The sequence below is a fragment of the Chelonoidis abingdonii genome, chromosome 3 (assembly GCF_003597395.2).
Source record: "Chelonoidis abingdonii isolate Lonesome George chromosome 3, CheloAbing_2.0, whole genome shotgun sequence".
Classification (NCBI taxonomy): Eukaryota; Metazoa; Chordata; order Testudines; family Testudinidae; genus Chelonoidis; species Chelonoidis abingdonii.
The window spans coordinates 4,940,794-4,957,748 of record NC_133771.1 but is presented as its reverse complement, the minus strand read 5'-3'; the positions used below and the strand labels follow the sequence as shown (position 1 = coordinate 4,957,748).

The window sequence follows — 16,955 nt, the reverse complement described above, 5'->3', positions numbered from 1 at the left end:
CGGCTCTGAGTGGGAGGAGCTCAGGCCCCACCCCCTTGCCACATGGCTCTGAGTGGGAGGAGCTCAGGCCCTGCCCCCATACCACACGGCTCTGAGTGGGAGGAGCTCAGGCCCCACCCCCTTGCCACACGGCTCTGAGTGGGAGGAGCTCAGGCCCGTCCCCTTGCCACATGGCTCTGAGTGGGAGGAGCTCAGGCCCCGCCCATGCCACGCGGCTTTAGCTCTGTCCAGGGCCGCTCCTGGACACGGCGCGCTGAGATGCTGGGGATGGGGGAAGGCAGAGGCAGGCGGGAGAGTCCGACATTCTCATGGGGGCCCCTGCAGGGTCTGGGGCAAATTGCCCCACTTGCTCTCCCGCTGGGCGGCCCTGTATTAATCCCTCCACACTACAGCCTTTGTGGAGAGAGCGTGGGGCCTGGCCTGGCTCTCTCTGGCCAGTTGCGTCGCTTCCACCGGTGCCAGGCCAACGTAAAACCCCCCTTTCCCACTCGGCACTGCTTTACCCCCATGGTGCAGGCCAGCAACACAAGGGAAACGGCCGGTGGGGGCCTGGGCCATCAAGCCTGATTCCCCTTTCCCTGGCACCATGCTGACCCTGATATATTCCTCCGTGGAACTGGCCGACTCCCACCGGGGGAGGGACTGTGGGATCAACCCCACTGGTTCCAAGAGGGTCAAGCTGGCTCTGTGTGAGCCACGACGACACAGGGCCAGGACATCCTGTAAGAGGGTTTTTGGGTGGAGCCAGGCAACCCAGAGTAGCCTCTCTAGGGTGCCCGGCCTCCCACATGGGGCAGGCGAAAGGCAGGGCCTGGGGAAGAGGAGGCCCTGCGTGGGGTTGCCTAATGACCCGGTTCCACCTCTCTGGCCCACGCACCCGCAGTAACCACCAAGGGTCTCTCTAGACCTTGATTGCAGGGGAGTTAACACAGGCTGGCAGCCGTGTCTGAAATCCCCGGCATGGTCTGGACGCCTTGTGTTTTAATCCATGGCCAAGGAGGACCCTAGGGTGCTCCAGCTGGACCCACCTCCCCTCATGGAGGGTCTGCGCCGTGAAGCGGCTTGATGTGGTTCTAACATGGCTGTTCCCCGAGACGAACCTGGGCTGTGACAGGCTTGGGCCAGAGCCGTGCTTGCATGCTTCTGGAGACCTTAGTTCAGCCCCCGCTTGGCAGCGTGAGGCCTTTCAGCTTCAGCACATCTGGCCTCTCCGAGCGCTGGACAGCTGGCTCAGGGAGATATCAACGCTCACAGCATTTCCAGTCCCTGGCTGAGCTGTCAGTGTGTGCAGAATCCATGCGCTGAGGTGACCCAGATGATGGGATTTATTGCACCCTCAGTAAGTTTGCAGATGACACTAAGCTGGGGGAAGAGGTAGATACGCCAAAGGGTAGGGATAGGGTACAGAGTGACCTAGACAAATCAGAGGATTGGGCCAAAAGAAATCTGATGAGGTTCAAGACGGATGAGTGCAGAGTCCTGCACTTAGGACGGAAGAATCTCATGCACAGCTACAGGCTGGAGACCAACTGACTAAGCAGCAGTTTTGCAGAAAAGGATCTGGGGATTACAGTGGACGAGAAGCTGGATATGAGTCAGCAGTGTGCCTTTGTTGCCAAGAAGGCCACTGGTATATTGGGCTGTATTAGTAGGAGCATTGCCAGCAGATCGAGGGAAGTGATTATTCCCCTCTATCCTCACTACAGAAGGGATGTGGATAAATTGGAAAGAGTCCAGCGGAGGGCTACGTAAATGAGTAGGGGGCTGGGGCACATGACTTGTGAGGAAAGGCTGAGGAAACAGGGGTTACTTAGATTGCAGAAGAGAAGAGTGAGGTGGGATTTGATAGCAGACTTCAACTACCTGAAAGGGGGTTCCAAAGAGGATGGATCTAGACTGTTCTCAGTGGTAGCAGATGACAGAACAGGGAGAAATGGTCTCAAGTTGCAGTGGGGGAGGTTTAGGTTGGATATTAGAAAAAACTTTTTCACTTGGAGGATGGTGAAGCACTGGAATGGGTTACCTAGGAAGGTGGTGGAATCTCCATCCTTAGAGGTCTTTAAGGGCAGGCTTGACAAAGCCCTGGCTGAGATGATTTAGTTGGGGTTGGTCCTGCTTTGAGCAGGGAGTTGGACTAGATACCTCCTGAGGTCCCTTCCAACCGTGATATTCTATGATTCTATAACCCACATATTCCCCCCAACCCTGCAGAGCCAGGGCGAAAACCCTGCTCCTTCAGCTCCAAACCCGGAGTCATCTACTGCATGAGCTAGCGGAGAGCTCAATCTATTGGCAGCAGTAGTAAGTGCTTTATCCTTTCTGTGGCCCAGCCACTAATGGGCACCATCACGTATGGATAGACACACGAGTCCAAGTGCATGCTGGGTAATGGAGCAGGAGCTAGTGGAGGCTGACCCCAGCTGTGGGTCAGGGTTACACAGAGTTACTCCAGTGGCTACAGTTACAGGGCAGAGATGGGGGTGACAGGGAGTTTCTGGTCCCATGTTGTCTGTGTCCCTCACCTCCACCCCATGCAGTCTCTCACCTGCCTGTTCTGTTTCCCCGGCAGCGAGAGGATGGAGAACAAGGCCATGTACCTGCACACCTTCAGCGAGCGAGAGAACGGCTCCATCTTTGAGGAGTCATTTGATGGAAGGAACCTGTCCAAACTGAACCTCTGTGAGGATGGTAAGTGCTGGAGGAGCCTCGCTGAGCAAGGCTCTTCAGAAAATCTTTGCCTATGGAAAAATGGGCACCACCCCCACACCATGGGGGCATGAGCCCCAACAAGAGCTGATGTTAAACCTCATGGCTGCTTTGGGGTGAGTGGGAGCTCCAGATGCAATGGAACCACTCAGCCGTTTCGCTCAGCGGCCATGTGCACGGAAAAGTAGCAGAGAACTCGCCGTGAAACTGTTCCCTGCATCTCAGATTTTTAAGCAGATAGACAAAGGCATGGATGGACCCCTGGGCCCTGAACTTGCCCTCACCCCACTAGAGAGATGAGGCACCTAGGCAGGGCAGCTGGGGGATGCTCACACTGTTACTGTGTTGTACCTGAGCTGGGGATTTCAGTCCCTAGGGCTGTCAGGCCAGCACTACGCACCGAAATCCACCAACACAAATAAGGCAACAGTTTCCGAGGCGACCATCGCTATGTTAAGTCTAGGGATTGTGTTTAGGGGTGCAAGCGGGCGAGGGCACTAGTGAGAACATAAACCCCAGGCCAGATGAAGCGTGGATGTTGGCTGGATGTCAAAAGCCCCAGAGTCCTGACCATATATCCATTGTGTCTGAAATGTTTCTGGTTGGATCGAATTCTAAAAATTCCAGACAAGACAAAGCTCCTAGCATGCGCCTCAAGGGGCTTTCGGGTCCCTGTCCTCAGGAGGTTTCTTCCACTGCGTCCAAAGAGCAGAGGTTTGTAGGGATCTGTTCAAACCAGATGATCATGGAGAATCCTAGGACCATAGAAATGACAGGCTGAAAGGGACCTTGAGAGGTCATCAAGTTCTGGCCTCTGCGCTGAGGCAGGTCCAAATAAACCCAGACCAGCTCTGACAGGTGTTTGCCCAGCCTGCTCTTAAAAATCTCCCATGATGGGGATTTCACAACCTCCCTTGGATGCCTATTCCAGAGCTTAACTCCCCAGAGAGCTAGCAAGTGTTTCCTAATATCTTACCTAACTCTCCCTGCTGCAGATAACGCCCATTACTGCTTGTCCTGCCTTCGATGGCCAAGGAGAATGGTTGATCCCCATTCTCTCTATAACAGCCCAGAACATATGTGAAGACTGTTATCGGGTCTTCTTTTCTCAAGACTGCACATGTCCAGTTTTTGTTACCCTTTCCTCCAAGGTCAGGTTTTCTAAACCTTTATCCTTTTAGTTGCTCTCCTCTGGACTCTTCCCAATTTGTCCACTTCTTCCTTGAAGGGCGGTGCCCAGAACGGGACACAGAACTGCAGCTGAGGCCTCCCCAGTGCCCGGGGCCGGCTTTAGCACATGCGGGTCCCGATTCGTACTCACCCAGCAGCGCTCTGGGTCTTGAATGGCACTTTGGCAGCGGGTCCTTCACTCGCTCCGAGTCTTCGGCGGCACTCAAGGATCCGCTGCCGAAATGCCAGCAAAGACCTGGAGCATCACCGGGTGAGTGAAAATTAAAAAGGTGCCAGCTTGGGGCCTGATTCCGGGGAACCGGGTGAATCGGCTTAAAGCCGGCCATGCCAGTGCCAAGAAGAGTGGGATGATTACCTCCCCATCTTCCATATGACACTCCTGCCAATACACCCCAAAAGGATATTAGCCTTTTTCGCAACTACACCACAGTGTTGCCTCATGTTCTCATTGTGATTCACTGAAACCCCCAGACCCTTGGCAGTGGTACAATCCCCTAGCCAGTTGTTCCCCAGTTTGTAGTGGTGCATTTGATTTTTTTCCTTCCTAAGTGACGTATTTTGCACTTGTCCTTGTTGAATTGCCTCTTGTTGATTTCAGACCCATTTTCTGATTTCTCAAGGTCGTTTTGAAGTCTAACTCTGTCCTCCAAAGTGCTTGCAACCCCTCCCCGCTTGGTGTCATCCACAGATTTTATAAGAGTACTCTCCACTCCATTATCCACCTCAGTAATGAAAATACTGAATAGCACCCAACCCAGGGAATACATAGTTATGGGAGAATCCTCCCTGAGGGGCTGACAGGTCCCTCCTGAACACCCAGCGTCAGGCCAGGCAGTGTCCTGACGTCCTGCAGCCCAAGCGGTGCCTTGGCCAGACATGTGAAGCCTGGTTCCACACTCCATTCTGGCTAGCCGCTGCTCTCAGGAACAGGCTGCACTGACTAACCTCACCAGGGTGTGGGCTCCCTGCGGGCCAGCCTTAGGGACCACGTCTTAGGGCTTTGGGTAGGGGATGCTCTCGGACTTTGGGTTCAGCTTTGGATATTCTAACATGCTCTGTTAGAGTGGGGCCAGCTGGAGCATGGATGTGGCTGCCAAGAAAGGGTGGGGCGGAAGGGGTGTGGGGCTGAGACTCGCCTCTCCATCCGGCAGCGTTGCCAAATGGGTGTGGAGAGTCCCACTGCTGGAAGGGGAACTCTGGGCCAGCCCTTCAGCTGCAGAGCTTGGGTCTTTCTGCTCACGCCCAGGCCTGGCTGTAGCTCCGGCCCTTTGGCCCAGACCTTGCTCGAGCACACGACTGTTGCCGGCCGCTGCGTCATGAGTTTGTCGCTGACCGCGTCAGTGCACACGCAGGATGCACATGGGGCCAGGGAGCGGGTTGCACGTGCAACTGTCTGTCTGGCGTTTCCTAACTTTCGAGTGCTTGACTTTGCAGCCTAAAGAGCTTTCTTTGAATGTAGGTTTTTGTATGTGATTATTAATAATAATGTATCAAAATGGCAGCTGCTTAATCAGCAGATTTCTTTTCCCCTGAGAGCCTTGCCGAGCCACCATACAACACCTCCAGTGAGCATCAGTTGCCACCTAAATTACAGTCCAGAACACCTGTGCAATCCCATGGACAGCAGAGCGGGTTGCTTAGGTGCAACAGACAGCATCTTGGCCCTGCAAAATGTTTATTACTGGGGATGAGGCATGGGAAGGGAAGGACCCAGCTTGACTCTCAGATTCCAGGTGAATCTGCAGAGCTGGAAAACATCACATACAAGAGCTAGGTATTATTATTTTAACTGGCATGCTGATCTGAGCTGATGTGGAGTCAATGAGAGAAAATGAGCACAAGTTAGAGAGAGATTTTAAATACTAGTTGGTGGAGGAGACTTGTTACTAGGCCATGGGGACTGTCACCCCGACAAATCCAGCCCAGGTGAGACATCAGCCAAAGCTGTTATTCACAACAAACTGGACTCGGTCAAGAAAGAGTTAAGATTGAGTGTATGTTTCCATGGAGACCAGCTAACGGCCCAAAATAATATTGCATTGTTTGAAACAAAATTTCTACAGCCCAACCTTGGCATGTCTGGAAATGGCCAGTGAAAGGATCCAGCTGGTTCCCCACTGCCATATAATTCTCCATCACTGACTCCCAGCCCACTCAGCCTTCCCAGCCTGAACTCTGGAAGGGAGACGGGAAACCCAGCTGACAATGGGACAGCTAGTTTCAGCCTTGAATGATGGGCCTTTGTGACATGAGTTGGAGGCGGGGGGGTTTCCATCCCTATCTCAGTGGACAAGCATCCGTCTGGGGGGGAAAGCCCCCCGTTTGTGACTGTCACAAATTGGCCCCATGGTGGCAGTGGCAGTGGAGATGCCAAGAGCTGAATGGGGCATAGAGAGTCAACATCCTCACTTAACCACTTAAACCACCAACGCCCCCCACCCCCGGGGTATGGTAAACCTGAGATTCTAGTTAGCTCTGACTGGATACTGATGGATGGGCTGGGGGCTGATAGATCGGCCTCTGACTTCCGCGGTAGCTGAGGAAAAGGCGGTTGGCAGGACAGGCTGTCTTGGTGCAGGACAGGGCAGGACTGGTGGCTTTCCTGCAGGAGGCTCCATTTTTAAGCTTTCCTAGGGGAGTGGAGTTATAGGACTGGCTCCGCCTCTTAGTTCTCCCAAGACCCACCTCCAGCTAGAGAAAGTTTGTAAAAGCCTCCTTAAGTGGTGGCAGCCATGGAAGAACATTAAGATTATGTTTGTTGCAGGGGACAGCTCTGAAGCTTTCACAGCTCTAGACTGGGCGAGCTGGGTGTGGGGTCAGAGAGACCCCTGGGCTGTCCCAGTGCATGACTCATAAAAGCATAAGAACGGCCATACTGGGTCAGACCAAGGGTCCATCTAGCCCAGTGTCCTGTCTTCTGACAGCGGCCAATGCCAGATGCTCCAAAGGGAATGAACAGAACAGGGAATCATCAAGTGATCCCACTCATCCAGTCCCAACTTCTGGCAGTTGGAGGCTAGGGACACTCAGATGATGGGATTGCCTCTCTGCCCATCCTGGCTAATAGCCTCTGATGGACCCATCCTCCATGAACTTATCTAGTTCTTTTTTTAACCCTGTTATAGTTTTGGCCTCCACAAGATTCTCCGGCAAGGAGTTCCCCAGGTTGACTGTGCATTGTGTGAAGAAATACTGCCTTTTGTTTTTTTTAACCTATTTCCTATTAATTTCATTTGGTGGCCCCTAGTTCTTGTGTTATGAGAAGTAAATAACACTTCCTTATTTACTTTCTGCACACCAGGCATGATTTTATAGACTGCTATCATATCTCATCTTAGTCGTCTCTTTTATGAGCTGAAAAGTCTCAATCTTTTTAACCTCTCCTCATACAGAAGCTGTTTCATACCCCTAATCATTTTTCTTGCCCTTTTCTGAACCTTTTCCAATTCCAACATGATTATTTTCTGTCCTATTTTCTATCCCTTTCTTAATGATTCCCAACATTCTGTTTGCTTTTTTGACTGCGCGGCACATTGAGTGGATGTTTCCAGAGAACTATCCACAATGACTCCAAGATCTTTCTTGAGTGGTAACAGCTAATTTAGACCCCATCAATTTATACATATAGCTGGGATTATGTTTTCCAGTGTGCATCACTTTGCATTTATCAACATTGAATTTCATCTGCCATTTTGTTGCCTTGTTGCACAGTTTAGTGAGATCCCTTTGCAACTGTTCACAATCTGCTTTGGACTTAATTAGCTTGAGTAGGTTTTGTACCATCTGCAAATTTTGCCACCTCACTGGTTCCCTCTTTTTCCGGATCACTGATGGATGTGTTGAATAGGACTGGTCCCAGAACAGACCCTTAGGGGACACCACTATCTACCTCTCTGCATTCTGAAAACTGACCATTTACTCCTACCCTTTGTTTCCTATGGTTCAGCCAGTTACTGATCCATGAGAGGACCCTTCTTCTTATCCCATGACAGCGTACTTTGCTTAAGAGCCTTTGCTGAGGCACTTTGTCAAAGGATTTCTGAAAGGTCCCTGTTTGCATGGGGCATTGTTTGTGGTTGCCCAGGGCACTGCTGTGTGTGTGTGTCTGTGTGTGTGCTGGGTGGAAACAGAACTGCTCAGATGTGTGTCAGCCTCTCTAGCAGGGACAGCTTAAGCATTGGGCACCCCGAAGCAGAGGGTCTTTTTTAACTGTCAGCCCCACTTGTCACACTACATGTTAGTGGCAGATCTGAGCCCAGTCATGCAGCTCCCTATGCCAGGCTCTAACCATTAGGCCATGCGCTGTTCCCGGAGCTTATCATGAATCTGTTGTCTCTAGACAATAGACACCATCAGCATGATATTCCTTGCACCCAAAGGGAGCTTGGACTAGAATTCTAATCCTTCTATGACTGGCACTCGGGCCCTTGGCAGTAGTAGGTCTTTCATCCTGGGTTTGGCCCAGCCACCAGAGGGCACCCTCACTCATGCACACACTTGCAAGAGTGGTGAAAACGTAACATAGCAAACTGCTCTGCAGGGTGTAGAATTCACTGCGTTGCAAGCCGGACGTCTTCCAAAGGAGCGTGTTTGGCCTAATAGCCCTGCCTGCCAGCAACACGTACTCCAGTGTCTGACCCAGAACCCACTGCAATCCCCCCAGGTCCCAATAAACCTGGTCAGCCTGGAGAATGGTTCTTCTGGCATTGCTGTGATCACTGCGTCTCTGCCAGCCTTGGCACCACGCACTGTTCTGCCCAGACAAATGCTGGTCTCCCAGGAGCTCCTTGGGGAGTTATTGCAGCCAGCCATACATTTAGCCCCAGGTGCACGGAATTGGGTTGCACATTGATTGCCAACAGCTCTGCATTCTACAGGCTAGGTGGCTGGGATGGTGATCTTATAAACTGCCACTGGCACTTTATCAACCCGTCATGAGGCCTGTGTGGTCTGGGGTGAGCGCACAGATCTGGGAGGCAGAGATATTACCACAGGCTTGCATGGAAAAGTTGTAGCTACAATGAGGTGGCAACATCCAGCAGATGCTGCCTGGGTAACGTGTGGTGCGCTGTTCCAGGGGGCAGGATTGGAAGATCCTACTCTTTACTGATTGCAGAGGCATGTCATTTCCAGTGCTCCAAGAGTCTCGGTGGTTGGGCTACGTTGCATTGGAACATAGGGATTTGGGGTGACCTCGAATGGACAGAAGACGCCTATCTGCCTGAGAGGGTTTGTTTGAATGTTTCTACTGAGCTGAGGGCTTAATTTTTGTGTGGCTGTTACAACAGGACATCTGATGCCAGTGTGTTGTGGAGTTGTGATCTTCCCCTCCCCCTTTCTGTTAGAAACACCCAAAGAATGTTTTTTCTGATTATTCCTGGCTTGACTCTGGAATTTCCCTTTCTTTCTTCCCCCTTCCTCATTGACGTGCAAAACTTCGACCAAACCCTCAGATCTTCCCGCATTCCTTTGACCTGCCTTCTCTAACATAACCCTAGAGCAACATGTGTATGTCTCCCTGGGAGTAAAATCCAAAGCAAGACTCTCTCCTGCACGTGCTTCTCCCCTTGGGGAGAGGAGGAGAGAACGAACATGGGTCAGATGTTTGTCATCGTCTTCTTCCTCTCGGGCAGCCTTAGAAAAGCAGCAGGCTGGGATTCTAATTGAATCTTGCGATTCCAAAGACCCGGCATTGTGCCACCGCAGCAAACCTGACGGGGCCAGGTTGTCCGCGATGTGTCGCATGGTTTGCTCCTCGCCGCAGTCCCAAGGTGGCGATTTCGATGAGTTTCCATTTGTGGTGGAGAGATCTGCACCTTCCACGCGTTGTCTGACTGTGGTTGAGTGCAGTCCACTGCCTGTGGGCAAGGCAGAATCCCGGGGCTTCTTCCGTTGGCGCTTCAGTCGGGCTTGGGCCATGACAAGCGGCCCCCGATTCGAGCCAGCGAGTGCTGGCATCCTTGCCATTGGCCTGTAGCACTGATGTTAGTTACTCTCCTTAATGCGGGACTGGAAGGCACCCAGATATCAAGGTGATGAGTGTGGGATAAGTACCTACATAGACCAGAATAACACCAATATTAACTCTTATTGCGCATGTTTCATTGATAGATTTCCAGGCTCTCTGCAAAGGAGAACAGTGGCTGTTATCCACACGGCACACGCAGGGGAAATTAAGGTGCACAGAGCAGAGGGACTTGCCCAAAACACACAGCAGGTCCATCACGGTGCGAGGACTCACCCCTGCGGCGCCTCCTGCTGGTGTCCTGGGAATTAGCTCTTCTTCCAGCTCCGGGGTGCCCTCTGCAGGCCGGTGTCCCACTTGCCTCTGGTCCCTGTGTCCCTCCCGGACCCCGGTGCCCCTCTGATGCCGGGATGCTGCCCCTTGGCAGTACCCCCACAGATCTGGGTCTCCCCATTCAGGGAAAACCCCAAACCCCTACCCCCAGCTCGCCTCAGTCTTTGGCTACTGCCAGTCACCATGGAGCCCCCGTTCAGTGGGGCGGACAGCAGTGTAAGTGCCACTCATCATCGGTCAGGAGGGTTTGGCCCCGCTGCCTCTGTCTACCCTTGGGCTGCCCCTCTGCAACCCCAGTACCTTTTTCTGGCCTTTAACAAGGCCTGCAGCCTGGGGGTTTCCAGGCCGGAGCTCCCCAGCTCCTCTCAGCTTCCGGGCAGCCAGGCACTTCCCTCTCTACCACTAATGAGAGACTCTGTCTCTGGCTTCTGGCCCCAGCCCTCTTATAAGGGCCAGCTGGGCGCTCATGAAGCCAGCCTCAGCCTGATTGGGGGGTGGCCCCCATCTGAGGCTGCGTTCCCCAGTCAGCCCCACTCTTCCTTCCCTGCCACAGCCCTCTCCCCGGGCTGTTTCAAGCCTTTTAAGGCAGGGGCGGGTGCCCAGCCCGCTACAAGGTCAGTAAACAGACCCCAGGTGTCCTGACTCGCAGTCCAGTGCTCTGTCCTGTAGGCCATGCTTTCTTCTGAACCGTTATTTCAAAGGGAATTGAGACCGGCATGGTTCCTAGAGGGGACTGGCTCCTTCGCGCCGGTGGGATGGCGGCTCTGGCCATCTATCGCAGCAGTTTTAGTTAGCCTAGGCTGCTGGCAGGCAAACCTAGTAAAGGAGGCAGAAAGATTTGGGATGGATGCCTAAGGGCATTTCCTAATGGAAGCGCTGCCACCACCCAGGGTGGTCCGGCTTGTAAAGCTGAACTGTTTGGGGGAGACACACCTGCAGCTGAAGCCGTACAATCTTTCTGCAGCTAAAAAGACAGATGGGCCAAATTCTGCACTCCGGGGACTAGCAAAGCTCCCAGAGACTTCGTGGCTCGGGTTCTGTAGCTCCTCCATGCTTGCCTCGCTCAGCCCAGGTCCCAGGAGGAGGGACAGCTGGAGAGGAAGGCTTGTCTAGTGGGTAAGACACTCAGAAGCTCTGAGCTGAATTCCTAGCTGTGCCACAGACTCCTGCAAGATTACTGCGCCGCAGGAGTAGGACTGAGCCCTCGGTCTCTCTATAAATTACTTCTGGTGGATACTTCTTCACCTCCGAGGGGGGTTGTGAGACTACCGCCACGAATCCTAGGGAGCTGCTTGGACGGCATGAGGGTGGTTGTTATGTGGGGCACTGTACAGACACAAAGGCAAAGTTCCTGCCCCACAGTGACCGCAAACAGAGATGTCGCACAGGGCTGTGGGGGCCTCTGGGTGCCAAACAGGGCTATGGTGTTAATACTCTTTGGAGCTTGCGTCTTCCTGCCGGGTTTTGTTGAAGGTTGGTTGTATCTGTCGAAGCCGGGTACTGTTGACCTGAATATAGCCAGCCAGCAGGCTAGCCCCATGGGCTGCACATTCTGAGTCCTTCTGCGGCACTGGACATGCCAGGCCCTGTGAAGAAGCGCTCCACCCCTTCCAGGCTGTTGGAACAGGGCGCTGAGCTGAGGCGGGAGCAGGTCTGGCTGAGAGGCCGAGGGAAGGGCTGTGACATCACCGAGCCTACAGGGGGTGATGCGCTCACTCTCTGGCTCCTGGATTCTAGCCTGCCCAGACTTAGGCCACGTCTAGACTACGCGCCGTATCGGCTCGTTAAAATCGATTGCTCGGGGATCGATATATTGCGTCTGATCTAGACGGGATATATCGATCCCAGAGCGCGCTTAGATCGATTCCGGAACTCCAGCTAGACGAACGGAGTCCCGGAATCGACATGGCGAGCCGCGGACATCGATCCCGCGCGGTGAAGACGGGTGAGTAAATCGATTTTAGATATTCGATTTCAGCTATGCTATTCTCGTAGCTGAAATTGCGTATCTAAAATTGATTTTATCTCGTCGGGTAGACCTGGCCTCAGAGACTTTGCATGAGTTTGGGACCCCGGAGGATGCTGTGGCGAGAACCTTATGGGCGGCCTGTTGTGCTTTCTCCTTCCCTGAGACCTGCTTCCAGGCGACAGACTGGTTTGGATTAATTTGTTCCGGCTTCCCCTGGCCCAGATCCTTTATAGGGAACATTTTGACTCCCCAATTGGGTAAAAGTAAGGATGGGGGGGTCACCTGCAGTTCCACACCTGGACACCAGGGGCCGGGCAGGACTATGCACACCTTTACAGTCTCCAAGGTCTTTGCAAACACAAACTGAACCGCGCGCACACACACATGCACACACACACACACCCTTTGACATATTTCTTTTCAGCTTTATTGCTAAAGTTGAAGAGTCTGTCTACACTGCAATTAAAAGCCCATGCTTGGCCCATGCCAGCTGAATCGGGTTCATGGGGCTCGGGCTAAAGGGTGTTTAATTGCCATTTGGGATGGAGTCCGAGCTCCAGGACCCTGCAAGGTAGGAGGGTCTCAGAGCCGGAACATCTATGCTGCAGTTCAACAGCCCCTTAGCCTGAGACCCATGTGACCAGTCAGCTGGCATGGGCCAGCCGCAGGTGTCTAACTGCAGTGCAGACACACCCTGAGAGTTTGTGACTGGCCTGAGGTCATGTAGCGAGTTGGTGGCCCAGCTGAGGATACAACCAAGGTGTCCAGCCTGCCTGCCTCTTACTCTGACCATCAGCCCCAGCCTGTTCCCACTTCAGCGTATTCCTTCACCTGTTCTCAGATGTGAGCAATTTATAACAAATTAATTCATGGGGGCTTCCTCCTTCAACCTTCGGGCCATGAGATGGTACCATAATGAGCATCTTGGTGGTTTGAACTGTCGAAATGTCTAAAAATACTAAAATACTGTAACAAATGTGTGGCCCTGTCCACCATCCTAGCTGTCACTAGGTGCTCAGAACTTCACAGCAGTAGGAGGGATGGAATCTGGCTGCCAAAATGGAGGCCTGAACCATTGGAGTTAATGGTGCTTCTCCGTTAGTTGTTTGCAGTATAAGGCTTATGACACACTTGAACCCTTCTAATGCCAAAGGCGGTAGCACAAAGGCCTACACCTCAACCTGCTTGTTACAAAGTGAACACTGGAAAATGAGATAGCAGCAGCTCTGGGCAAGGCACAGCGAAGGGGCAGGAGCTGGCTGATCGGGCTGTCCCACTGAGCTGGCTAGATTGCAAAATCCTTTTTGGGGGGGAAGGGGGGAGGGAGAAATATTTGCTTTTCCCCTTGGTTACTGATGAGAGCAAACCGTAAGCCCTGGGCTCCTTTTCGGAGGTTGTGAAAGCCCTGCTTGGACAGCTGCGATCCTTTCTCCACTTCGCGAGCAAGCGAGAAAGGAGTGGGTGGTTCGAGGGCTGAGGCCAGCTCCTCGTACGCCCTCTGAGGACCTGATCTAAGTGTTAATGTCAGAAAAATATTGCAGCTATCCTCATTATGAACCCCCCGGCTCCATCTGTTTGGCCAGTGACAGAATGCCCTGGCCAGCAAATGGGAACCGCATGCTACTAATGAATTGCAGATTGAGTTATGCAGGAGAGCTGGAGATGCTGCATTTCACAGCTTAATCCCTGCTCAGCATCGCCTCTTAAAACAACGTTTCCTCGAGGGATCCGGCCCCGCCTGCGGTCAGGGAGTGACCTCAGCGTTTTATCATTTCATATGATGGCCGCAGCCCCTCGCAGCTCTACACCCAGCGTAACCCTTTGGAGGCTGCAGTTGTTTGCATCAGGATCCAAACTGCATGCAGGCTCTGGGGGGTTGAGGCTGGCGTATCGCTAGCAGCTCCTCCTCCACACACTCTGTCAAACCTGATTTTCAGCGAGTGCTGAGCACCTGCCATTCCCTGCGAAGTCAATGGGAGCTGTGCATGCTCATTGCGACTGCAAATCAGACTCTTACTGCTGGACGGAATCAGCACGGCCCAGTAAATAGAGAGGCCAACTGACCGCCAGAGTGCCTGGGGTCTCTTCCCCTGCTGCACAGGGCACTCGGATCATTTCACACATGGGGACACAAAGGCTCCCGGAGTTTATGGGCCAGGCTCCCCTACGTGGCCTCTGATGCTGGGTCCCTCGCCAGAGACGACTTGGGATTGATTGACGGACATGCTGACCATCGGCTGCTCCAGTGGACTTGATTTGAAGTTGTGGGTGCTCTGCAGCTCTGAAAAGCGGGGCTGAAGTGTCTCAAAAGGGGCAGCCCCCAAAAACTGGAGGGATCTGGAGTTAGACGCCACCTTTGGAAAACAGGAGCCTTGATCTCTTGTGCCTCAGTTTCCCCAGCTGTATAATGGGAATAACATTACTTGATCTACCTTTGTGAAGCGCTTTCAGATGAGGTGCCGAATGCTGTTCCACAGCAGTGCTCAGTATTGGATTGTTATTATAGCCTCCTAGGCAGTCACAGAGGGTATGGCTACACAGCACCGCAACACCTGCAGCTGGCCTGTGCCAGCTGACTCAGGCTTGCCCTGCTGTTTCATTGCAGTGTAGTCTTCCAGGCTCGGCCTGGAGCCCAGGTTCTAGGACCTTGTGAGGTGGGAAGGTCTCAGAGCTTGGGGTAGGTCTACACTGCAGTGAAACAGCTGGGCAGCCTGAGCCCTGGGAGCCCGAGTCAGCTGGCACAGGCCAACTGCAAGTTTTTCTTTGCAGTATAGACATAGCCAGAGTTGGAAGTCTGGCAAAGCTAGAAGGGAGATTTAATTTTAAAAGAGGGATTGCTGTATCAAAACTGAGACATGGGAGACCTCAAGCAATTGAGAATAAGCTCTGTAAGCAGTGTCTGGTTCAAATCTGTCTCAAGTAGGCGCTGGCAACCAGCAATAGTTAATATCTGATGGCAGACTTGGTAGCCATCATTAACTGGGCTAGAAGAGAGCCATGGTCGGTCTTTTAATAGGCACAGAGTCAATGCTGGGCCAAAACCTGACATTAATGCAATGTTAAGGATGGGAAAATACAGAATTAACCTTAACTCTGCCCCTTTGTGATTCTGTTTTAGGATATGCTCTTGTTTTATTTCAGTATAAATTATTTGTCAATGAATACAATAAAGGATTGGAAAAGAGGCCTTAAAGTGAGAGACTCAACAAGCTCAATCTGTTTAGCTTACCAGAGAGACGGTTAAGGGGTGACTTGATCCCAGTCTGTAAGGACCTACATGGGGAACAAATATTTAATACTGGGCTCTTCAGTCTAGCAGAGAAAGGTCTAACATGATGCAATGGGAGGAAGTTGAAGCAGACACATTCAGACTGGAAATAAGGCGTCCACGCTTAACAGAGTAATTACCCATTGGAACAATTTCCGAGGTTCGTAGTGGATTCTCCATCACTGGCCATTTTAAAATCAAGAGTGGCTGTTTTGCTAATAGAGGCACTCTAGTTCAAACAGGGATTAATTCAGGGAAGTTCTCTGGCCTGTGTTATACTGGAGGTCAGACTAGATGGTACCTTCTTGCTTGGAATCTATGAATCCCCGGGGGTGGGGATAAGATGGACGTATCTCCACCCTTGGTACACATTTGAAGGAATTGGACACTCACTTCTGCTTCCTCCCATCTCTTTTTAGGAGATTACATCTGGCTAAAATATAATATCAAACTGGCTGGAGCCCTTTATGCAGCTGAGCCTCTGTTTGCCAGAAGCTGGGAATGCGCAACAGGGGATGGATCACTTGATGATCACCTGTTAGGTTCACTCCCTCTGGGCACCTGGCATTGGCCACTGTCGGCGGACAGGATGCTGGGCTGGCTGGACCTTTGGTCTGACCCAGTACGGCTGTTCTGATGTTCTTATATAAAACACAATCTATTATGGAGCTATACGTGTAGAGACATCGGTAGTGACTCCACAGTTAGGATTGTGCTGTGATTTCCAGTCAGGCAGGACTAAAATATAGCAAGGACTCTTCTTATCTGATCAGCTCTGGCATGGAAGGTGGCAGCTCTTAAAGTCAACAGCGATTCTCTGACATGAGCCTGGGGAGACCATATCCCAGCGAAACCGCTAGGCAAATTAGGGAGACAGCTGTGGGGAGTCCTCTCACCCCACTGCAGCCCCAGGGCAGCCTGCACCCCAAACTCATTCCTGGCCCCACCCCAGAGCTTGCATCCCAGCTGGAGCCCCCTCCCACACCTCAAACCCCTCATTCCCAATGTGATGCTCCGTACCTCGGAGGAACACCCTGCACCCCATGTTGATGGTTGTAAAATGATTGTGTGGTAGCCAATGCAAAGTTTGTCATGTTGGGTGTCTTCGGAAGGCTCATGATGCATTGAGCATGGTTGTTATAGTGATGTTATAGTAATTATTACGGTAATGTTATAGTGAGGTTATAGGTTATAATTTCATGTATGTAGTTATGAGGCTGAAAAATGTATCCTCATGGTTTAAAGCAAGCCCATGCGTGAACAGCCTGGGACTGGGGTTCTCACAGCAGAGCAGGGTAAGGCGGGCTCCCAGAGTCGAGGATTGGAGTGACCTAGCAGATCACTGGTCCACACTCCAGGGGAACATCCCAGTGGCACAGTGAGCAAAGTTCACACTTGAAGCACTGATATTTGTGATTTGAAGTGAGCCTTAAGTGCATTGGCTAAGGACAGTCAGGAGGAGCTCACAGTTTTGTTATCTTCTGTTTGCTTATTTTGGGAAAAGGGAAGTAGGAACAGAAAAG

General features: G+C 52.2%; 1 protein-coding gene across 2 annotated transcripts in view; it reads left to right on the top strand.

The window, feature by feature from the left end:
• SCARA5 (scavenger receptor class A member 5) overlaps positions 1–16,955 on the top strand; it is a 155,144-nt gene that overhangs the window by 5,760 nt on the left and 132,429 nt on the right. Inside the window, exon 2 of one of the 2 annotated variants that reach the window (XM_032801714.2) lies at positions 2,570–2,688. In XM_032801714.2, the coding sequence (XP_032657605.1) occupies positions 2,577–2,688 (112 nt within the window). In that variant the 5' untranslated portion in view covers positions 2,570–2,576. Of the gene's footprint in view, positions 1–2,566; positions 2,689–16,955 lie in introns of both variants that reach the window. The other variant, XM_032801713.2, reaches the window with a different exon arrangement.